This window comes from Plectrocnemia conspersa, unplaced genomic scaffold (assembly GCF_051122295.1).
Source record: "Plectrocnemia conspersa isolate PC_06_02 unplaced genomic scaffold, ASM5112229v1 ptg000006l, whole genome shotgun sequence".
Lineage (NCBI taxonomy): Eukaryota > Metazoa > Arthropoda > Insecta > Trichoptera > Polycentropodidae > Plectrocnemia > Plectrocnemia conspersa.
In genome coordinates this window covers 16,274,956-16,300,073 of record NW_028277170.1, presented here as the reverse complement: position 1 = coordinate 16,300,073, position 25,118 = coordinate 16,274,956, and the positions used below count along the sequence as shown (strand labels likewise).

The 25,118-nt window shown below is 31.0% G+C and overlaps 1 protein-coding gene across 2 annotated transcripts in view; it reads left to right on the top strand.

Annotated features, from left to right (window-relative positions):
* The window catches only part of Nep2 (M13 family metallopeptidase neprilysin 2), a 44,899-nt gene that overhangs the window by 19,099 nt on the left and 682 nt on the right, over nt 1–25,118 (top strand). Inside the window, exons 3-16 of one of the 2 annotated variants that reach the window (XM_088188417.1) lie at nt 14,330–14,466; nt 14,957–15,082; nt 15,156–15,401; nt 17,239–17,450; nt 17,742–17,918; nt 19,156–19,241; nt 19,310–19,415; nt 19,489–19,673; nt 19,743–19,832; nt 19,909–20,059; nt 20,232–20,400; nt 20,474–20,592; nt 20,658–20,789; nt 24,974–25,111. In XM_088188417.1, the coding sequence (XP_088044543.1) occupies nt 14,330–14,466; nt 14,957–15,082; nt 15,156–15,401; nt 17,239–17,450; nt 17,742–17,918; nt 19,156–19,241; nt 19,310–19,415; nt 19,489–19,673; nt 19,743–19,832; nt 19,909–20,059; nt 20,232–20,400; nt 20,474–20,592; nt 20,658–20,789; nt 24,974–25,111 (2,074 nt within the window). Of the gene's footprint in view, nt 1–14,329; nt 14,467–14,953; nt 15,083–15,155; nt 15,402–17,238; nt 17,451–17,741; nt 17,919–19,155; nt 19,242–19,309; nt 19,416–19,488; nt 19,674–19,742; nt 19,833–19,908; nt 20,060–20,231; nt 20,401–20,473; nt 20,593–20,657; nt 20,790–24,973; nt 25,112–25,118 lie in introns of both variants that reach the window. The other variant, XM_088188416.1, reaches the window with a different exon arrangement.

Here is a 25,118-nt window from a genome sequence, read left to right as displayed (position 1 = left end):
GCGGTATTTAACGTTCGGCACCCTCAGAACGCCAATTGATTGAAAAATGACGTAATATTAATATTTACCTACAAGAACACCTACAAGATTTAAACTTTGGGAACAACAAGGTGAATGTCGCACGAAAGAGTTGTATGATCATGTACGACATTTTATATATTCTTTAAATGTTTCTTTCATCTTTATTTTTGAAAACATACATATTTCTATATTTAAGTATATTTTATATAACATCTAAAACTTTTAACGTAGCCATAAAATAAATATTTGTTGTTTTGATTTCTTTGCTCGTTATTTTCTTTTGTATTTTTAATATATTTTATTTTAAGACTATATATACAATTTATTTTAAGAATATTATAAAAATCCAGTTTCATAACCACCAATAAAATTTATCATAATATTAATGAAAAAATGTCAGAAATATAAATAGATGTAATTGTAAACGAATAATTTTAATTGAATGCTAAAATATGAAATGAAAATATATATATAATATTAGAAAAGTAAAAAAAAAACGTATTGTATTTTGTAATTGGGTTTCGTGTACTACAACGTGACTCGTACTTTAAAAGAATTAAAATAAGTTACTATTTTAATTTATATAATCTGAAAATTGAGTATATTAATAAATTTGTTTTTCGACCTTTCTATTAAAATTTTATTTATAAATCAAATTCTCCTGCGATACCAAATAAATATCAAATGCTTCTTAAAATAAAATATTAAGTAAAGAATATAGTAATTACAACTTTTGCGATCTTTTTTTCTTGAGAAATTTGCTGAATTCTCAAGTAAGGACACTGTTTATTGCCGGGCATTAAAATTAAAAAAATAGTGTTAGAAAGTATATTACTCTTTGCTTTCTTATTAACATCTAGTTATTATAGATTTATTCTACATTATAGTAATTACCATTAATCAGTATATGAATAGTGCAAATGTTTAATTTCAACATTATTTTAACAGTAAAACTGCAACAAAATTCCAGTTAATTTTTTTTTTATTTATTAATTTTACAAGAATTATTATAAAGGTATAACAAACAGATTAAAATTACTTTGTATATTGCTTTCATAATACGTAAACGTTAGTTGTTGATTATGTTAAATAGGTATCCGATTAAATTTTTGCCAGTAATATTTTTTTAAATATATATAAAAATTTTTATTGATAAAAAACGAGGGAATTTCATGAATCAAGCAAGGCCAATTAAAGCATTGTTTGTTTGTAAACATTTATATATTGAGATTTTTGAGACTAATGGGTCAATTACACAATTTATTTTTTTGTCATTTCAAACAACAGCAAAAAGTGTAGACTGAGTGTCTAAAAAGAAATACTGAATGGATGATTTAAATTCTAGTTTCAAGTTTCCAAACTTTTATCTCTAACGTTGCACCCGATGTGATAAATTGCGCATCTTATGAAACCATCAATATCTTTGATTTCATGCCAAAAATAATCTGTTATCGTGCTCACCATCAAGTCCGACCTTTGTCTTTTAAAAAAAGTAAGCAACCTAATGACGCCGCCTGACCACAATGCGCACCAAACAATCAATTCTAGGGCATATAATGGTCTATCTTGAATCACATGATTTTGCAATGTTGCTTATTAACATATATAACCTTACATAGAGAGGTGGAAATGTGCCTCATCAGAGAAGAATATTTTCTTTGATAATCAGCATCTATTTTCTGCTGCTCTAACATCCAATCTGTGTAAATTATTCCCTGTACAAGATCTGTGTAATCTTAATTTTATACGTGCAAGTCTAGATGCATGTGTAGGTGCAAGTCTAGATGCAAAATGCGTCAAAGGGATCCATAAGAAAAGCCCAAAAGCAGCAATTTACGATTCCGGATATACATATGTTATAAATTAAATAAAAATAATGTTTTATAGATGTTTATAGAATTTTTTTAAATAAATCACTGTCTGAAGAAATGTATTTATTTAGTAGAAAAAGTCGTAACATAAGTTTTTGCAAAATTAAATTAAGGCAACAAATTAAATTGTTAGTTTTTTAAGTACTTTTAAATAAAACGGTCAGTTATGCTACTAATATAGGTTCAATTTATAATTATAAATTTATAAATCTGTTAAAATACACAATAAAAATATAACTAATGGTTTAATTTAACAACAAAACAATAAAAATAAAAACAGATTCTTTAATAATTACCGACCGTTTTCTAAATCACCATTTATTACAACTACTGACTGTTTAATTAAATTACTGACCAAAATTAAATAAATTAATACTTCAAACAAATTATTTTTAATCAGTTTCTATTATAATTTTAACAATATTATAAATTTACGTTTATTTCTACATTATTAAATATTCATTTGAAGATATTTAAACTGTATTATTAATAATTAAATAATAATAATATATCCGCAGCTTAAATAATAATATTTAGTATAGTGTTTAATATTAATTTAAAATATTAATCCAATTATTGCAGCTCTTTTCAAACCATCACAAAATGATCACTGAGGTCAAATCTTGGTTGTATGATTATGACATCGAAACAAAGATCTAATAATCTTGATGGAAGTTATCTGAAGAGGCAATACCATAAATCAAATGAATTTCAAGATTCTCCTTATAGTTTTTTTTGTTATTATACAGTATAGTTTGCTATGAATTCTTACCATCAGATCAAATGGTCAATAAGAACTATTATATTACAAATTTACGCTGTTTTAGTGAGGCAATAAAAAAATTGTCGGCAAACAACTTTGGTACAAACATTGCTCACACTTCACTAGTATTTTATGATTTTTCAGTCAAAAAATACACTACCGTGATGTCGCAACTACATTGAAGGTTTTGCGACCGCAGATGAGATAAATGCAAAATTGCTGAGTAAGCTGAATACAATACGCAAATATTTTTTGCATTAGAAGAAACGCTAGCATTACTGTATTATATCTGATTGCTACTATTGTATACAATCAAAATATATACTTGAACTAAATAATTGTCTATCTAGATTATTTAAATTTATGATTCAGTTCTAAATATTTTTAGAAATTTCTCTGAAATCTCAATCAAAGATTTTCAGGAATGAGTATCTATATGTTACATATAAATTATATTAACAATACATTAAGTAAGGTTCAAATAGTGAACGGTATTATAAACTTACACTAAATGAATTTACCACCAAATTGTCACATTTTGTCATCATCGCAACGTCAGCTGTGTTTCTGGTGTTATTTAGACATTTTTCTGCAGTCTGGCCTCGTCATCAAGGCCGAATTGTCCTGTTGTTGGACAATATGCCAACAATAATTTGATATAGGTAAACGACAATGGGAATACCGTTGCGTAAGCAACATTTGACAATGCGTGACAAAAGAGAGGAAGCAATTGCAACGCATGACTTGTCATGCCTCTCAGTTCGACACAAATTCACATATTTTTTTTGAAATAGTGCCGCGAAAATGACCCACTGCTTTGAAGCCCTTTCTGATTGCGTTTTTCATTGTCCGCAGAGAAAACAGCCAAACGTTATTTAATCGAATTATTTTTATTTTAAAAAATCGAGCTCACCGAAAGATCCGAACACCAACAAATCAATATATTAGTGTGGCCCTTATTTTAAACATTTAGAGCAAGAAAATCCAACCATTAATATCAAAAATTTAATATTTATATTTGACTATAGTGTAATCCATATTACCAATAGTTTATATTAAAAATAACATGTCATTCAATATAAACACTAAGCTCGGTTTTTCGATATTAGTGCATCTGGTTTAATAAAGGATGTAACGATGCAACAAGTATGTTAAAGATGTTCTTCTAAACATTTCGTTTTAATTTAATTATTTGTATGCTTTTTACGGAAAAAGAATAAACGTACTCTCTAAAATAAGTCAACATATATATTGTTAACAACTTCCTAACATTGACTAAAAATCCTTTTAAGAAACATTATATAGAATATGTCGAGTAGTGTTTCACTTGCATGGTCCATAAGGGTGATTATTAAATAAACCACTCGGTAATAAAATAAGTTTCATAAGCATTAATCAGTTCTTGAATTCTACATATATCATCAATATTGGAAATATATTTATATAAAATATATTTCCAAAAAATATAAAATAATTATATTTGATACTTTAAATGATATTTAAAAATAATTAAAAAAAAAACACATTACGATTCTATATTTATAATTACTGAAATTCGTGATTATGGCGGGAGCATCACTGCCGAAATATAGAATAAGTTCCAATCTCGAAATTTAAATAATGTAAATACGCAGTGTATCGATAGGTTCAATTGTAAGATTCAGATGACGTTCTTTGGAACATGTTAAGATGTTGTTAGTAGCATAAAAGTGCAAGAAGAGAAACCATAAATGATTATTATGAGTGTCATAAAAATTCAATTAAAATGTTTTTTATGGACGATAAAATAACAAAAGTCTTTTAGATGCTTCTTTACAATGCCTTCTACACATTTCACGGTTGATTATTTTTCTTCCAGGTATTTTTATTTTTGCCATTTTATTCGTTAATTAAGTCCACGTTACTGCGCAGTGCTAAACAATAAAAAGCAATAAGGCAAATGTGCCGAAATGATTGCATCGATAACTAACTGACAACCAAAGATTCATTGGCCATCGTCAATCGCGAGCAATTTATTCAAACCGCAGACCAATTGACCCGAAATGTGTATAGACGTATTTTTTTCACGTTTACGTTGAGACGCCCGACCCCACACTCTCACTCTCGTTAATATTTTGATCGCGAAGTTAAAATATTCAATCGTTCATCAAAAATCGACCAAAGCCAATTGTGAAGAATCACGTGCTGTTGCAAGCAAGGTAATGAACGAATGACATAAGGGCGATACAATTAAGTAGAAAACGTTACGTAAACAAAAACACTATGTTGACACACGTATTTGAAAGCATGCGAATTGATTTGGTAGTTTTTGTCTATTAAAATATCAGATCTGAGGTCAAAGCAATGACGAGAATATACATGAAAAAAAACACATTGAATGCATTTCGAAACAACAATTGCAGTAATGCACTGATTGATATAAAGCAATTTTTTTCATGAATTGGTTAATAAAATAGCAACACAAAGACCACGTTTTTCATAATGTGAATTTATCGTGTAGTATATTTTTTGCTTATTGCATAACACAAAGTAGTTCCAAAATGAGCAATATCCCGTAACCGTTGAATATGTCGCATAAATGCAATGCATTGTAACACCAAATATATCATACTGTGTATAATACACAATTTATTATGAACGTACATTGCTACTTCAGTTGTGCATTAGAACAGCGCCTCCTAAAACAGCTTTACGTTAGATAAAATTAAGGACCGTCATTTATTAAACATATTCATTGAGAATATTAAAGGCGAACTCATAAAAAGCTTGGTTCTAGACAATCGACTTCAAAATTTTTAAAAGTTATACTAACAATAACCTTTAACTACTTATTTATTAATAAAGAGCCTTATCTAGAGTTTCCTAATATTCGTTATTTCAAATTATATTCATATTCCTGCACTACACTCTCTGGAAGTTGGCCAAGGTTAGCCAAGGACGGAGAATATAGTGGGTCGAGTTCGGTTCTGCCCGCTCTAAAATCTCTCGGAAGTTGTCTGAGGTTACCGAGAACGGGAGGTAAGGTGAGGGTAATTCAGTCGACTTGGCCAGCTTCGAGCGCTTGCGAACATTGTCGGCAAACGGACTGAAGTCAAATGAACCGAAGTCGGAGCTGCTCTTTCGAGCGTGAACGGTGAGATTCTTCCCCTTTCGCTCTCTCGCGTTATAGTTTTTCGCAAACTGAGATAGAACGAGTAACTCGGTTCAATTTCAGTATGCGCGTAGGCGTCCTATGGTCAACCCGCATGTCGAGCGCTGCATCGGGGTCACGTGGTCAAGTTATAATACCACATACTTATCGGGGACTTCAACAGACTCTTACTGACATCTTTGAATATTTTAGGGCACCAAAAGGGATTAATTATATTTTTGATAGTATATGTATTCTTTTAACAGATATCGAAAAATAATTAGTGGTACTTGATTTTGTTAAAAAAATCGTTTCGAATATACTTATGTATTTTCCTAGATCGGTTTGTATAAATGTCACAGCATAACGAATTCTTATTTAGAATTGATGGCGACAAATTCTAGGGTAGTCACAGATGTGGTATTCGTATTCAAAGTATCATTTGTATGCCTTATGGCATTTTGCAAAAGCCGCAAAAGCCGCCGTGCGCCGTCCGGAAGTCGGCAACCTCGGCCGACTTCAGTTGAACTTCGGTTCGGACAACTTCCAGAGAGTATAGTGCAAGCAATAAAGTTAAGAATAATCGAAAACACAGTTTTAATAATGAGTTTTGGTTCATACACATATAATTATATGTTAAAAAAAAACAAGAAAAATGATAAATACTATTTATTTTATTTAAAAAATAATAGAGCATTCCATGTTTTAAACTATAAATCAGTACGAAATTTTAATTTAAACTATACCTACTGCCAAAAACTACTCGTTAACTTGGTATGATCATAAAGTATCAACATAATAAATTACTTTAAGACAAACGTGAAATTAAACATTATTAGTATTGCTTAAAAAATATGAAAAATTAAATTCCAGCCATTAAAAAGTCAATAGCTACACAATAAAAACTCAGAAATTTGAGTAATTTCTGGAATTTCCGCAATAAAAAAGTATATTTTTCTTTATTATTTTGTTTGTGAACTATTAGTTATAATGCAATTTCTGTAAAAATAACATAAAGATAAGAAGATAAATTAGGAAAAACAAAAAAAAGAGTACAATTATGTTGTTTGATAATGTAGCGTTACATCGAATAAAAAAATAACTAAATACGATATTGTAATACGCAAAGTTGTCCCACTACAAATATAAATGAATACTTTATGAATAGTTAAACAAATATTCGAACAACAAATAGTTTAAAAACGGTCGAATATATTAATAATTAAAATATCCGTATTGCAGTTTTGTCTTATCGAAACCCATATCAAGACTATCTATTCACTGTCGGACTGCTAAGCATGCTGAGTTCAGTTATTACTAAGTATGCCTTGGTAAAGTTTCGATATCCATCAGAATTATTTATCATTTTATAAACACAAGACGTATTCTGGAGTCAAATTTTTACTCCTTAGATTTGAAAAATCTGATTCTGATTTATCCCGAAAATGCTACTTTTTATCAAATAATAGTTCAAAGCTGTGGCAAATTTTAATTTTATAATTTTATTATTATTTACAAGTTAATATCTCACAATACCTAGTTAAGAAAAAACTAATTGAGATAATGATAACTTCATCAGGAGAGCCTTAAATACTAGTCATTTAATGCTTTATATTCTAAATCTCTAATCAGTGATTCAAAAATTGTTACAAAATTATGATGATTTTTTTCTGAATGGTTAATAACATCTAAGTGGGCGTGTGTCTGATAAATTTCGTTATGAATCTGTTTTATTCGAGTTTACGTTTAGATTCTACGAAAATAGTATTTGTCCACAAGCGAATTGAAATACATATATAAATAACAAACATGACTACATTCGTGTCGTTAGCTATCATACGCGAATAACTCAAAAACAAAAAGTTTTTAATAAACCAGCACTGAAAAGTTGATAGTTTTCAGTTCTATTTTACTCCACTGGTAAGATAGATCTTGAGAACGACACAACATGGCACTTTTATTTTGATTGTCAGCAGTTCATTTCTGCAAAGACAAGTCATAAATCGTTCGAGCACATTTTTTTTTTTTTTTTTTTAATTATCGTTTATTACATAATTAAATAATACATTTTTATAAACATATATATTTACATTTCATTGGTTGCTGGTTAATTACCATTATCACAATTTACGATTGATTAGCTAAATTAAGAGGAATTACAAAAATAAGAATAATAAAAGAACATAAAATACGTTAAGTTTAGGTCAAAGTACATAAACACCTTTAACAAAAAAAAAAAAAATTTAAATTATAAATATATATTTTTAATATAAAACTCGTAGACCTGGAGCTGTTAAATTAATAGATAAAATTTATGCGTCAGAGCAAGATGTGCTTTGGCATTTTGTGTTTATATTTAAATTTGAGTTTGTTTTTGTCGTAATCACCGATTCTTGAGATTAACGGGTTAGTATGATTTCGCGGTATTTTTTTATAATAATCATTAGTATGGTGGTGAACATGTTCTTTAATAGTTGGAATTAAATATTTATTATGAAGTTTTTTGAGGTTAGTATAAAAAGGTGTATTATAAATTATTTTTATAGCTTTATTTTGAACAACTTGTAGCTTAGAAAAGTTAGTATTACACGTATTACTCCACACTGGGCAGGCGTAAGTCATTGCCGGTCTGATTAATTGCTTGTATAATAGAATTTTATTTTTAGTATTTAGCGCACTTTTTCGATTAAAAATTGGTTTTAACGCCGCAATGGCTGCGAGCCCTTTAGATTTAAGTTCGGTTATATGTTTATTAAATTTAAGCTTGGAGTCCAGGTGAATTCCGAGGTACTTAACGCTCGCCTTCCATTCTATACATTTTCCCTGCTCGCTTATAATAGTCGGGGGCAAAGGTTGTCTTCGAGTTGTAAAAATTATAGCCTCCGTTTTGTCCTGATTTATTTTTATTTTCCACTTTTTGAAATAATTACTTAAGAGAGTTAAGGATTTTTGCAATTTTATTGAAATAGGCTTAAGACCGTAAGAGCTACTCATTATCGCCGTATCATCGGCATACATTGAAAGACAAGTATTTTTTAAAATAGGTATATCATTTGTGTACAAAATGAAAAGGAACGGTCCAAGTAAACTCCCCTGAGGAACACCAGCTGGGATATTACGCGGTATCGATTGTTCATTATTTACTGAAACAACATAACTTCGACGATCAAGGTAGGAGCGTAACAAGTGTAGCAGATAGTTAGGGGTTTTATATTTGTGGAGTTTGTAAATCAACCCATCATGCCACACAGTATCAAACGCTTTTTCCACATCTAACAATAAGAGTCCCGTTGATTTTTTCATGTTAAAATTAGCAGAGATGTGCTCTGTTAACCTATTGAGCTGATGAGTCGTAGAGTGGTTTTCGCGGAAGCCAAACTGTTCATTGATAATTTTATTCCCCAAAGATCCCTTTAAACGTGATAAAATTATTTTTTCAAATAGTTTACTGAATGACGGTAATAAGCTTATTGGACGATAATTAATTGCGATAGTGTTATCCTTTCCTGGCTTTCTAATTGGGTGGATCTTTGCGGTTTTCCAAATAGCGGGAAAGTACCCGAAAGATAAGCAGGCATTAAAAATATTTGTTAGATAATTGATGCTAATTCTTGGAAGTTGTTTTATCGTAACGTTATCTAATTTATCTATACCGGGACTTTTTCTATTCTTTAAATTTTTTATGATGTTATTAACTTCTGATAAACCAACTTTGTTCACTAAACTAATATCTACGCTAGATGAATTAATATTTCGTATCGCACGGGCGACTTTGTTGTCTATTTTTGAATCTAAGTAATTTACAGTAAGCGAATAAGATGTGGAGAAAGCGCTGGCTAAATTTTCTGCCTTATCCTTGTTCGTGCATGCGATGGTGTTTCCATTTTTTAATGGGGGTATTTCCGAATGTTTATATTTAAGTGATTTAGTTATTTTCCATAAGGAATTATCTGCCGGGTTTAGATTTTTTAGTTTACGCGTCCACGATTCGTTTTTTATTTGCTGAATTTTATCGCGAATATAACTAGTTACGCGGTTTATTACAGATTTAAGTCGCGGAGATTTATTATTTTGCCACTGTTTTCTTAGTTTATTTTTGATTTTTATTATTTCGATAAGTTGTGGAGTAAGTTGATTTTTATTATTATGATTTTTACGCGTCGGTATTGATGATATTTTGGCTTCTTCGATAACGGATGTTAAATAACTGATATCATCGTCAATTTGTTTAATGTTATGCGGAGTATAATTCTGTCGCTCATCTTGCAACGAGACTCGACTATATCTTTAAACTTTTTCCAGTCAGCTTTTAAATAGTCAAAAAGCGTTTCAGAGACTACCTCCGCTGAACCCTCCAGCGAGAATAACACTGGAAGATGGTCAGAAGACAATGCCTGAACGCAATACATTTCTGACGTATTTAAGTTACCCTTAACCAAAGCAATATCCAGAATTGACGGCGTCATGTGATTGGAAGGGTAATGCGACGGTGAATTTGGAAAGTTAACAATCGTGTCAGAGTCGCTCAAGTAGTTAAAAAGTGACGCTCCAGATCGATTTGCCCCAGAACAGTCCCAATGCATATGACGGGCATTGAAGTCCCCAGTCAGAATGACCGAGTCTCCTAGAGAAAATATCGAATCTAGATCACTTCGGAGCAGTTCGTCACTAGGCGAATTATACCCCGCAGCAATTATTATTATTTTATTTTTATGAATAATTTGAATCGCGACGGTTTCTAGATTATTAGTGTTAGTGTTTATACGTGCGTGTTTTATCGATTTTTTAACAAATATCGCGACCCCTCCGCCTGGCCTTGAGGGTCGGTCCCTCCGAATGCAGGCAAAGTTAGGTAAATATACGTTAACATGTGGTTTTAGATAAGTTTCGGTGACTACGACAATATCAAGTTTGTACTCACTGATTAACAGCTCCAGCTCTCCGGTTTTATTACGGATCCCACGGGAATTCCACGTCATGAGTTGAATGTCTTCTTTAGAAGAGGTCATCGAGATACTCGACCATCATCAAAGCAATTTCAATTTTGCTAGCGCACTTTCCGGCCTTAGTTCGGATTTCCTGGAGGATAGTCAGCATCCTGCGAAGCTCATCAGTAGACATGACTTCGGATGAGGGCTTCTCAGACTGTCGCGCTTGGGGGCGTTGTTGCGTCTTAATTGGGGTGGCTTCCGGGACGATAGTCGGTTTTTTCACTGCTGGTTTCGTTGGCCGAAGGGCAGGAAACTGACTCTGTTCCAGAGCGAACGTTGGCTTGGGTGCGGTCAGTACGGCGGTATGTGGCTTTTGCTGCCTCTTCTTCATCTGCAGGAGATATTCTGTCCTGCGAGGACAGTCCTTGTAGTTGGCCGGGTGACTTCCGCTGCATCCAGTGCAGGTTGCTGGCGTCTCTCGGTCTTTTTTAGTGCATTCGGAAGTGGCGTGGTTTCCTGTGCAGTTCGAGCACATTCAAATACTTTCTTTAAGTATTCGGCACATAAATAAAGTTTATAAATGCCTTGTCAATGTCATTAATGAAATATATAAACAAACCCAGGTTCAAACCTGCAGAACTCCAGAAAGAAAATCTTTTGTTACAGCTTGCCAGCATCACTTTTATTAATTATATAAATATATAAAAACAATCCATTCAAAAAAAATCACAATCGTGTTTTTTTACACCGATATCATAATCATACCTATCGTAATTACAACCTTGTGATTTAATAAATTTCTTGAAACAAATAAGATAATCTGCATATCTATAAGTAAACGCATGGCTTTAATTACATGGCGAATAAATTTAAACGACCTATTAAGAAACGAAAGGCTTTTAGATAAGCTGTAATTAAATCGCGTATTATCTGCGTGTACATTACGTTGTTATTTATTTTGCTGCTACGTTGCTGTTTTTATGAAACGAGATATGGGTTAACTTCATTTTCTACACTCGGTCAAAGGCTTTTTGTATAATAGTTAATCATAGTTACTTGAAACTCTCTACTTTTCTCAATAAGCTGTCCCATATTGAAGATAGTTTCTCTTGTTTTTACGTAACTTTTCTGTACATATGAAAACATTAAAATTCGGGCAGTAATGTACTTGAATTTATAAATCTAATATGATACTTTCATTATCTTTCAAACATCCATTTTAAAAATCTATTGAACTTCATAACCAGTTTTCCGTAGTAGTCACGCGCGAGATTCTATCTAAACCAATGAATACATTCGAGAAAGCGATCTGATTGAACCAGATCGTATGAATAATGCATCCATGACTTTATATAAACTTCTTACAATTGTCAAAGTAAATTATTATGGGTTTATTATGATTATGAACTTCTAAGAAATAGATCGCTTTCAATATTATAATTACTAGAGCAATAATTTTGTTATTAGTCAAACTAACTCAATCCCAATCAGATAAGATTCTGTAAGTACGTAATTGTTTCCTTGCGAATCGTGCACAAATGTAAGAATGTGTACATAAATAAATCTACCTAGAAGAAACTGGTTTTTCTACTTGCAATAATAAAAAGATGTTCATATATACATATGCACATATACATATTTTTTCTTGTCATTAAATTACCTGATTTATTGCTCTGTGTAAAACGGTATTATATGATATTACTATCTTTCTCATTACTACTTATATTAATATGTATATTTAACTTTTTTATTCTTTCTCAATTTGACTCAAAATACATGAGTGTAAAACACATATATACATAAGTTGTCATCACGCATAATTGTAATTCCCATTTGTGTCATTAACTTAGATTTTTTATTAATTGTCACTGCATGGATTAAATAATTAAATATTTATTTTATTAGACATTTTTCATACAGAACGTGTAAAAGTATGGATAATAAAAATAGATACTTAATTGAGTCTCATAAAGAGCCATAACATTACTGCTGTAGAATCATATGATTATGACCAAACGAAGGTTAAATAAGACTACCGTATAATTGACCGCGATATTCAAACCTATAATTTTTTTAGTGTGTATTGCAGTAGTTAAACGGGAGGTTAGCTCTAAAATGAATAGATTAGTTAACTTTAACTGCCGCGTCACGTATGCTCCATTCCAGTTCCATTCCAGTAAGATGTATATTATTTTTTGTATAAATCCCATTGAATATTTCTTGATTTCAACGTAATTCATGTAAGTCTCAAGTCTGCTCTCTTTTTCGCCATACAACACGGCAGAATTTCTGACATATTCCACTAAAAAATCTAATTCAATTTAAATCTGCCGTTGTAACAGGCAAAACTTGAGCCCAATGCGTCACAACAGGGTAAACACAATCAACAACGAACAACTAGTGAAACACCAGACTAAAATCAAAGTCTGTAAATCAGGGACATATATTTTATTAACTTTAAATTATTATTATTACAGCTTAAAATCAATAGATGTCACTATACACTATCGCGATATTCATCCGTGAGATAGGGTAAATCTAAGAAAACCTTAGCTGTGATAATCGATCGTAATTATAATTAAATAGTAATCACTAATTCCGATTTGCAAAACACTCAATGTAGGATTTGATTAATTTTTATTAATTTTATTTTTTTAATTTTGATTAATTTTCTGGCTATGAATGGGCAAAATGGCGTTGTGAGCGAAAATAATTAACGTTAGTTAGAGAGAAAGAAGAGGAAGGCCATCCGTTTTCACTGAATAGCTCACTCAAGGTATTGTCTGCCATTTAAATCCAGAATAGCGTAGTATGTAAAGTGTAAGACTAATAATCCAGAGCCCGCGGGTTCGATCATTACAGCAGACTCGAATTATTATTTATAAAAATGACCTAACCTTAGCTATAAAATGATATATATTGATTGTAAACTATAATAATAGTTTGTAGTTAATAAAATATATGTCACCAATTTCCAAACTTTGATTTCAGTCTGGTGGTCTAAAATATATGTCACCCTGTTGTAACGCATTTTTATGTCATGTTAACACCGAAGATTAAAATAAAAAAAATAAAAATAAATGGCAATCGAAGAACTTTATGAACAATATCAATAAGTATTCAGAACTGTTCTTTAGCGGAAAGCAATGTCTGGTGTCTCACTACTTACTTAGTAGTTATTTGTGTTTGCCCTGTTGTAACGAATTGGGCTATCATGTTTCAATTTTAACAAAACATGTACATAGTAAACTGTCCAGCAAAAGCATTTATGACTTGTTAATTTTGACAAAACTAAAATAGAAAACAATCGAAATAACAATAATTGGTGTCATGGAAATAACTCTTTCATTAATTAGCAGTTATGTGACTGATAGTTTGTTTTGTTCAATATAACTTTCTTGGGATACTTCAAATAATAAAATATAAACTCAGTTGCATTTTAAAAGTATTATTTGCTCTCTGAAACAATGAAAAACTCTAGCATGTGTAATATTTTATTGGAGTAGAAGATTACTAATATGAAAATATGTTTTTGCTCAAAGTAACGAAAACATAACGTAACTGATATGTTAGACATGTATCACTAATAATTGTTTTCAATATTTACTTTCAGGAACCCGGGATGGTGGAAACGAAGAACAGGAACGGAAAAATTTCTAACCCTTGTATCGGTCATAGCTCTAATTGTGATAATTGCCCTTGCCATTGCACTCGCTGTCGTACTAGTTAACCAAAAAGCTAAGAATTCTGGTAAGTACTATTAAAATTATTTTAATACAAAATGTTTATCACATTTATTATATTATTCAAAATTATGTAGTAAAATAAAGGATATGGATTTTAAACTATACAAGTAAAACCATATCTCATAAATGGTCCAATTATTTGCTTTACAAGCTTTTTATTTTCACTGAATAATACGTCAATAATATTTGAGAATCTTTAACAAAGCTCTTACTGTTTCAATACTTCCTACATTGGTAATCTCATCCGATCACTACTTTAAAATTGTGCTGCTCTTTAGCGCACATCTCTATAGTGCTACTAGAACATGATGAAGTCCATCTGAGTTGCGCTTTCAGCTGCAAGTCGTTGGTGACGATATTACTTACAGTACAGTGATTATAATTCCAATTTATTATTATTTTTTTTATATGGTACAACAACTTGTATATTCATTTCTACATAATTTAAGTATAGTATGTACCAAAATAATATAAACAAGTGTTTTTATTAGAAGGCCCTAACGTAGCTGAAGCTCTGAATGGAGATCATCAATTTACAGTGACAAAGTCAAATGATGATGTTGATGTTGCTAAGTCAGACTGTCAGGAATTCTGTGAAGATGAAGGTTGTGTACATGCTGGTATTGTAAACATTATATAATGTATAATAGTAAACTTGAATATATGCTTAAGATTGTATATTTTTAATTTAAGCTTCTTACATACTGAAGAACATGAATGAAGATGTCGATCCATGTGAAGACTTTTACGAGTTTGCCTGCGGAAATTACTTGAAGAAGACAATCATACCAGATGACGAGTCAGCAGTCAGTACATTTACAACCATCGGTGATGAGCTTCAGCAGCAGTTAAGATTAATCCTAGAGCAAAAGCCAGAACCAAACGAACCGAAACCATTTACTACGGCGAGGAAATTCTACGCAGCTTGCATGAACACAAGTAAATATATAAAGCTTTTTAAATTAAGGTATAGATTTATGTCATTGCTTATATTTTTACCAGAATTGAATACAATAAATAGCTTTAGGAGATGAGAGGGCTTACGTATCACGTCTTTTCCCCCTACTTCTCTTTTCTCATGCCGACGTTTCGTCATCTGATGTTGAGGCCATTATCTTGATATTATCTCAGCCGATGCAGATTTTTAAATTGCTTTGATATAGTCGAGTCTAGTCGATTTATAATCACAAGATCGAGTCAAGAAGACGACACAGCTATAAAATTTGCAAGACTATGCCCAAGATCGGAGGTTGAAATGTCGTCAATATAGATGAGAGAAAAGGCACAATACGCAAGCCAGCCAATCTCCCAAAACTGTGTTGAATTCCGTCAACAACGTAAGCAATGATAATTAAATTTATACATATATAGTAACATGTGCAGCGAAACTCAGTTAAAAGTCAGAAATTGTGTTTCTAATTTAATTGTGCTTAAAACACTATTTCAATTTAAATAATTATTTATTACTAATAACTCATTATTTATTTTTCTTACAACAAATATTATTTAGATATGGTCAGTTCTTAATTTTAATTTTATGAAATTCGTAATGTTTCAACACATTTCCTCTGATAAGATACTCAAAAATCATCTTCAATACATTTTTATTATTGATTTTATTGATTATAATAAATTATGATACATAGTATACATTATATTAATTTTAATTTGATTTACAGAATTAAGAATCTAGACAGATCTATAAAATTTGGTCTTTTCTATAAACATTATTCTTACCCACTCAAGTACGCACGTTGTGCCACCGTAAAAATATATTATGTTATGGTTCCTATGGTATAAATATATATGTAGTCGATTAGGTTTGATTATTTCTTAAGCTAAATTACCTAAAATACACAGTTTATTTCAGTTAGGATATCTTCCTCTTGATTTTCAATGGATACTTTGCTAGTTTTTGGTAAAAAGCAACGTATGTTTAAAGAAATATTTAGATAAATGTAAATCGAGACTGAATTCTTAACTATACCTGAGTTTTACCACACATATTAAATATATAATAATTATAATGCTTCGTTACCCTTTTCACTTGATATAATTTGTTTTATGTTTATTTGATTAATTAAAAGTAGCTTTTCCATATTACACATTTGCAATGCGAGTGCAAAATAATAATGTAAAATAAAGTTATTGGCAGCGCATTTTAATTTTGTTATACAATACTTATTGGCGTCTATTAGAATCAACCTTATTAAAGCATTATATTTTGGGGCCGGCAATAGCGCAGTGTGTAAATAAACTTGCCGTTACACCATTGTAACTGAAATCGAAAAAATATTGCAATAACTTTAATATAGTCACCACTAAAAAGACACAATCCAATTGCTTAATTTATTTATTTAGCAATTATTACAAAATTTTTGCACAAATGTAACTTATTCTTTACAATATATTCTCTTTCTCCATATCCTATCAATAAATCCGGTTTAGAAGAGAACAAGAACCACTATTCGTTTTCAAATATATTTTGTATTTGAGTCTTCTTCTTTAGTGCATGTGAAAAAGGATTATGAAGAAGAATTTATTATATAATATTAAAGCGTGCGAATTATTAATGAGCAATGGCTAGCAAATAAGAATTATTTTATATTACACTGTACATCAAGAGTCACAATGATAATTAAAATTTATATGTAGAGCTATAATTTTCTAGTACTATACATTTTATTGTTAGCAATATCAAAAAAACGAGATTCTATTGGTGGGAAAAATCATAGTTGATGTACAGTGTTTTATAAATTGAATTTTTTCTTTCCAGCAAAAATTGATGAAGAGGGCCTCAAACCGCTGTTTAAAATTTTGAACCAACTCGGAGGATGGCCTCTGCTTGAAGGATCAAAATGGAACGAAGAAGAATTCTCTTGGATGGAAACTGTTTACAAAATGAAAGGAATCGGATACTCTGTCGACTACTACATTGACACATCTATCAGTGTCGACGTTAAAAACTCAACTAAAAGAGTCATCGATGTAAGTTTTAGACTAATGTATAAAACAACGTGGTCATTATCTCCGAATACGCAAATACCGATTCTTCTAAACGAAAGAACTGGCATTTCCGTATTCGACAATACTGAGCATGTAAGTTCAAATCATAGAACTAAAAGCGAATTTACTATGCTTATGATAATATGTATAAGATTTGTAAGTAAAATTTAATAATATACATACAATACATATGTATTTAAAAAAATATATTGCTCTAGCGCCTTATTCACCATTTATTCAATTTATTTAACATATATGTTTATTTTATCATAGCTGGACGATGCTGCCCTTGGCTTGAGCAGAGAATACCTAACAAAAGGATTGTCAAATGAGATAGTCAGTGCCTACTATGACTACATGGTAGACATAGCTGTTATTTTGGGTGCCGAGCGCGAGAAGGCGAAGAATGAACTCAAAGAATCGCTAATGTTTGAAATGAGCCTTGCAAATGTGAGTATCTGCAGCAATCTTTATACTTAAAGGCTTAATGAAATCAATCGTTTCAATATGTCATAAAAAATTAAACGCAATATCAGATCGAGAATTTTTTTTTAGATTGATGAATGCTCTTTGAAGTGTACTAAATTTTTGTTGACAGCGGATGTAGTAAATGATGTATTTTTAATTGCAAGTAAGCTAGCAATACAAAATTGGTGTTTGTATAGTATGAACGAAGAGTTATTGTTCTCATCTGTCAATGTATGAGGGACCCAATTGATAAACTTCCATTATTTTCCCAATTTCTGTAAATGTAAACGAATTGTTTCATTGCTCACTTTGGAGATTTTGGAAAGTTCTTTTGATAGAGTAAAGAATATCATGAATATTGTTAAAAAATAAATATCATTTTTATTGTAAATGGCATTTATCTTCATTATGATTGTAATGAATTAATGTAGTCGGTAATATTGCTTTAACAATGACCCTTGTACTGACTTAAATTTGTACACAACATACATAAAAGTCAGGAGTATCTTTCTTATAGAAAACTTTTGACAGAACTCTATTAGAATTAATGTCGTCTGGATTCCATTGGCTTGCTAATTAAATCTTATATAGCAATGAAGAAAATTTATATACAAAAATACTCATTTGACTTACTATTTGAAGCAAATTATCTTATTGAAAAGCTGTGGCACGGATTAATACATTGGGTTATATAAATCGCTATAACTTCAAAACTACCCTACATTTTAAAACGATTTTTTTTATTCAAACTCAACATAAGTATTCATGAAAATATAGTCACAATTATATTAAAGTTTGGTAAATATTATTTATATATGTATGTATAAGATATGTAGTACTTCGAGAACTGCTTTATAATACCAATCGACAATAAACATAGTACTGCGTGACCCACTTAAAGTGTGTTAACATCGGGTAGGATATTACTACCATTTCGGCTTCTGGTGATAAACGTCGGGAAGGTTAGTTTTACGCATAAAATTCAGAGATTAGTGTGCTGCTATATATGGAATGAATGTATGTACTATACTTTGAATGGAGTTCAAGGCGTCTTTTTGTACAAACACATACAGACCATAAAATGACACCATAATTATTTTTTCGGTATAACAAAGCCAAAAATTATATTATAAATTTAATTAGATCTATATTAGCTACCTAACTGACATTTAGGATGCAAAACTCGAGATCCCTTTATATGTATACATATATTTTTTAGATATCACTTCCAATGGAGAAAAGACGAAATGCTACAGCCCTCTACAATCCAATGACAATCAAAGAGATGCAAATTAAATACCCGAGGTTTTTTAATATTGATTTTAAAAACAGTGATTTATTATAGTGTATTTAATTGTATGAATATATTTTAGCATTCCCTGGAAAACATATTTCAACAACATACTGGCCCCCCACGTCAAGGTCGACGATGATGAGGTTATAATTGTCAATGTTCCCAGTTATGTTACCAGTTTTGAGGTATGCATTTATTTCAAAATACGTACATTTATAAAATCTAACGGATTTTTTATATGAGTATTTTTGATTATAGAATATAATGGAAACAACTCCGAAGAGAATACAAGCTAATTATGTTTTGTGGAGAGTAGTGTCGGCTTCAATTTCCTACTTGACAGAAGACGTGAGGCGTAGGCAGCTCACTTTTGGCACAGTTTTATCCGGAAGAGTCGAAAGAGAAAGCAGATGGAAGGAATGCACAGGTTCCGTGAGCGGAAGGTAGTCATCAATTAAAAGTTCTGTTAATTTTGTATAAAACGTCAATAATCATGGATGATAACTGTTTAGCTTGGGAATGGCACTCGGAGCACTTTACGTTAGAAAGTACTTCAACGAAGATGCAAAAATGAAAGCTTTGGAGATTGTAGATAACATTAAGTAAGTGTCTTAAGAATTTAATTTTTCATATCATACAGTTTTTTTTCATATCATAAACGATCGATTTTTTCTTCAGAAACGAATTTAACACCATTCTTGAAGAAGTTGACTGGATGGACGACAAGACTAAAGCAGCAGCCATAGAAAAATCCAAAAGTATTTCAACGCACATTGCTTATCCACCAGAACTCTTAGAAGACGAAAAACTCTCCGAGTTTTACAAAGATGTAATAATCTTCAATTACATATTCTTCATTTACTTTTAATGGTTATATTTGTAGCGTAATCTATAATCTAGGATTAATTATCTAAAGCAGAATCGATTTGTATCATAAAAACTACACTAATACATCTATTCAATGGAGTAGATTAATAAATAAGAGGTAATCTTGGTTCCAGTTGGAGATCGTATCTGATTCGTATTTGGAATCAACACTGAACATGACAAAGTTCGCAACAGCATATTCATTCAAACAACTCAGAAAACCTGTTAACAAAACTGATTGGGTACGCCACGGTCGTCCAGCAGTAGTCAACGCTTTTTATGCTCCACTCGAAAACAGCATTCGTACGTATTATACAAATGCTCAATTTATCTGAAATGTAACGGGTATTTAAAATAAAATATCATGATTTTACAGAATTCCCTGCCGGCATCTTACAAGGAACGTTCTTCTCATCGCAACGTCCCCGATACATGAACTACGGAGCTATCGGTTTTGTGATCGGGCATGAAATCACCCACGGATTTGATGATCAAGTAAAATTATTTTTTTACTTTGTTCGATCGACTCTCAAATATTAATGTGTTGTAAATTTTAACAGGGTCGGCAATTTGACAAAGAAGGCAATCTTGTAGAATGGTGGCAACCAGATACTAAGAGTCAATACTTGGAAAAAGCACAATGTATCATAAATCAATATTCCAATTATACAGCTACGGAAGTTGGTTTAAATGTAAGTAACTAATATTTATATTTTGTTTACTTTATCACCGAGGGCCATGATACATTCCATTTTCAATGCGCCTCATAATGACTTTCCTCTTGAACCAGTAGAACTTCCGCTTCACATTTATTCCTTAATGTTCGTTAACCATCACCTCTAAATTGTCTTTCTAGAAATGTGTCCAAATAACTGAAAAACCTCCTTTAACAGTAGTAAATACTAAAATTTTATTTATGGGCAAAGCGGTGTCTGTTTAAAAAAACTTTTAAGTAAATTTTATGGTGTTTATTATATGTATATATAGAATACAGTTTAAACAAAGTACAAACATATACATATACATACATAGATCATATATACATACATGCATATACACAATGGAAAGGCAATTGAGTTAAATACGAACTGGAAAAACCCATTTCTTATTATGTTTGTCTATATTGTCTCACAATGTTTAAAATTTATTTAAATTTATTTATTTATTATTATTGATATATTGCCAAAAGTGACAACATTTAGTACAAATTTGAAATCTGTCCTAAATTATTTTAATTTTTTTTAATGACATATTTAAATTATTTTCAATGTCGACCCAGAAATCAATAATATTTAATCTGCGTTTTTTCAAACAAATAATTATTTTTACCCAAGAGACTTAATACTTGCATTTAACTCACCATTTAAAACATGATTAAAATGACAACCCTTCCAAATAGGAAAAATTGTCAAATCGCCGACAAATACACATTTATTTAACAATATCACTGATCGCACTTGCACTTATAAGCTTTCACAATTTATTAGGAACTAACACTAATTAAATCCACATTGAATGAAGAATCAATCACCTGCCTCGTTCAAATGCTGGGGCGGATTTCTCAACGTCCCCAACAATAACTGCTTGCTATCACTGCATAATGTGGAGCGCACTTGGGTGGAAATTACTTAACAGAAGATATAACATAGTACATTTGATGTGTAAGCTTAAACCACAATTTCTATCTGTCGATATTGAGCCACTGATCATTGAGATGAATTTCCTTGTCTTGATTATGTTGGAAAACCTTATGCTTGATACTGTATATAGTGAAGACTGAATCATTTAGCCAAGTTTTGGTTAATATATAAATATATTAATCTTATACCATAATACCATGCACTGTAGTAATTAATAGTTCACTACCCAAACATTTTATTGCAGAATTACATCGTTCTTCGTATTTGATCGAGGCAACCTGAGAATCATAGAGAAATAATAAAAACATGTTACAATTTGAATGCTTATATACTAGAGCACCAGTTTTAAAACGCAAAAGGTTTTAAATTTTGATATGAATAAAATTATAATTGCTTTACATTTATAAAAAGAACATTTGAGGGAACTCTTATGCTTTTATCACTCCAATTCCTAGAAATTAATATTTTATGTCACAACTGAGCCAGAAATTGGGTCTCAAGAACAATCTTATTCGGTTAGGATTGGACTGGGGGTCTGAAAAAAATAATGTTGTTCAAGAGAGGGTTGGTAACTAATGAATAAATAATGATAGCGATGACCTCAGCTCTGCTAACTGAGTCAGAAAAAGTAGAAAAAAGCAAAAAAAAGCCCACTATTAAACTGAAATATCAAACCAAGTATTAAATTCATGTTCGACCCTAAAGCGTTAACTGGACGAATTATTGGGTTTTAACATTCAATATTGGGTTTTGTTTATATCATTTATGTACGTAAATAGGTGCCATTTTGGATGTTTATATTTTATAGGCACATTTGATAGAGGGCTTAGTTTAATACGTTTATGTACATTAATACACCATTTTTCCACGATCGTGCGACACCATTCGGCGGAAGCAGCTTAGAACAATTGTAGATAAATGATCAAGTATCTATATTTTGTATAATAAAACAGTTATGAATACCGATTGCATAATGTACCATATTCGATGGGCAGTGAACTACTAAAAATGCGGTATTTAATGGTTGTATATATGTCCGATGTATAGTTTCATTTTTATTTGGCTTAGCAGTTGATCTTTATTTAAAATATTCTGCGCAAATAGCGCTCATTAATGGTGTTGATCACTTGTTTTAAAAGAAATTTGATTCTCATCAACTATCTCATCCATTCCTGTGTATTGAAGGTTTCGTGGTGCTGATGCTAGAGGAGTCAAGATATATGCATCCCGGAAACTTTAAGGAGTTTTTCTTGGCTTCCAGTATTTATAAACTTGAAACTCCTGCTTTTGCTCTTACGTCTTTCTTGTAGCAAGCGCGAGATGTAGAAATTGCTCCAGTTACTGGACGAAAGCGTGTTTCTGGCGTCGTTATAGTTGTCTTTGAACTCATGTTCTTTCGAGTGGTCTTGTTCTTCTTATTCTGTACTATCGTCCACTCAGAAGACGATTGGCACACTGGCTCTGCTCCATCAGAAATCGGTGTAGAGACCGAAGGTTTAGTTTTATTCATCTTAGCTCCTGGGAACGTTCTGGTCACTCTAAGTTCCACAAAACTACACTTGCCGAAAAGTTTGAGCGGCAAATTGAAGATATATTAAAGATGAGCAATGATATTTAACCGATTACTATTCAATATAAAATCCGAAATCAACTCAGGTAATATAGAGCTTTTCAAAACCGTATATAACGCGCTAACTTTTAGGGTTATGGTATTTGACACATACAATGTTGCCAGTATAAAAAACTAAGTGACTTATTTCTAGAAGCAAAATAAAATTTGCAATGCGCAATAATGTAATAACAAAGGAAAAAATAGTATTTAGGCTTTAAAACAAACGTTTAAGTAGGTGTAATATGTATTTATTTTTTTACAGCAAGATGAATTAATTTATTGTTAAATACCTACAATATATTCATAAAAAAAACAATTAATTCATTTAATATTAAGTAATCTCATAAAGTGCTATTTTTTTCACTTTAGCAAATAATTAGCACTCCTTATTCATAAAGTTTTCTTTTATTTTTGTCACACAAAACTAATTTACACAGTGAAAAAAATACTATTCAAACTAGCAAAGTATGTTTTAAAATGATATGATTACTGTTATGGAACAACATTATTCATGTAGCATGTGACTAGGGCCAGCTCAGATGTAGTTATTTTGGTATTTTTCTTTATGCATAAATATGCACATATTCGACAGGGGCGTAGCTAGGATTTTGTCTAGGGGGGATGGGGTTTTGTCAAGAAAAAAGACAAGATCATTTTTGTAATTTATATTTAATTAACATAAAATGCCACCAAGCGAGGGTACAGACCCCCCAGACCCCCCTTCCCCATCACGCCACTGTATATTCGGTATTTTTCTTTATGCATAAATTAAATAATGTTCTTGCATTATTTCAACCTTTGCATTGGAGGGGCCCACTTATAATATTTTCCCGAGGACCTGCAAAACCTCCAGCCGACAATGAATGTAACGCACAGTAGTTAAGCAAGAAAGAGCAACAGATCTAGCAAGATATTAGCCCCTCTGAACGAGTGCACTATATTCTTCTATAGTTCCGTTTTATGTAAAAAATGTTTGGAAGAAAATAGTTCCAAATAATTCGGTTAATATTACCTGTTGGACCAAACTGTCTTTAATTGTTCGGACAAGTATCGAAAATGAACACTTGGTTAATCAGCCACTAGAGATTACCACTTCGTAAAAATATTGTCAATATTTTTTAGATTGCTAAATCATATTTATTGTACTTCAGCGCTATCTACTTAGCTATGACATTGCTCTTAGCAATTTCCATCTGTTTTTTCCTTAAATAACGTGTTTTAGAGGAGCACTCTTCCAACGATGGTGAAATGATGAAGCTTGATACTTGATTTGGACATTAGCCAAAATAATTCCAGTTACTCGTTAAAATATATAAGTACATAATCGAGGAAGGTGCTTACGTTAAAAATAAATTTTGTATATAAATAATATAATTTATGGAATTTGTACCTCTATTTAAAGCTACGCTAATGACTTCCCAAATTATAAACTGCAACGTTCCTAACATTTTTCTTTCTACCAGAAATCTAAATAAAAAAGTAATAAGACATTTAACAAATAAGACAAATTTATTTTATAAAAAAAGCTTCCTATTTTCTATTTTCGTATATAATTTAAATTTACTAATATAAAAATACACTACTTCAAAACTAATGTGTACTAATTTATATTATATAATTTTAGCTCAATGGAATCAATACACAAGGTGAAAACATAGCTGACAACGGAGGTATCAAAGTCTCATACCATTCTTACAAAAAATGGACTCAAAAGTATGGAAATGAGAAAAAGTTACCTGGTCTTAAATACACTCCAGAGCAAGTTAGTA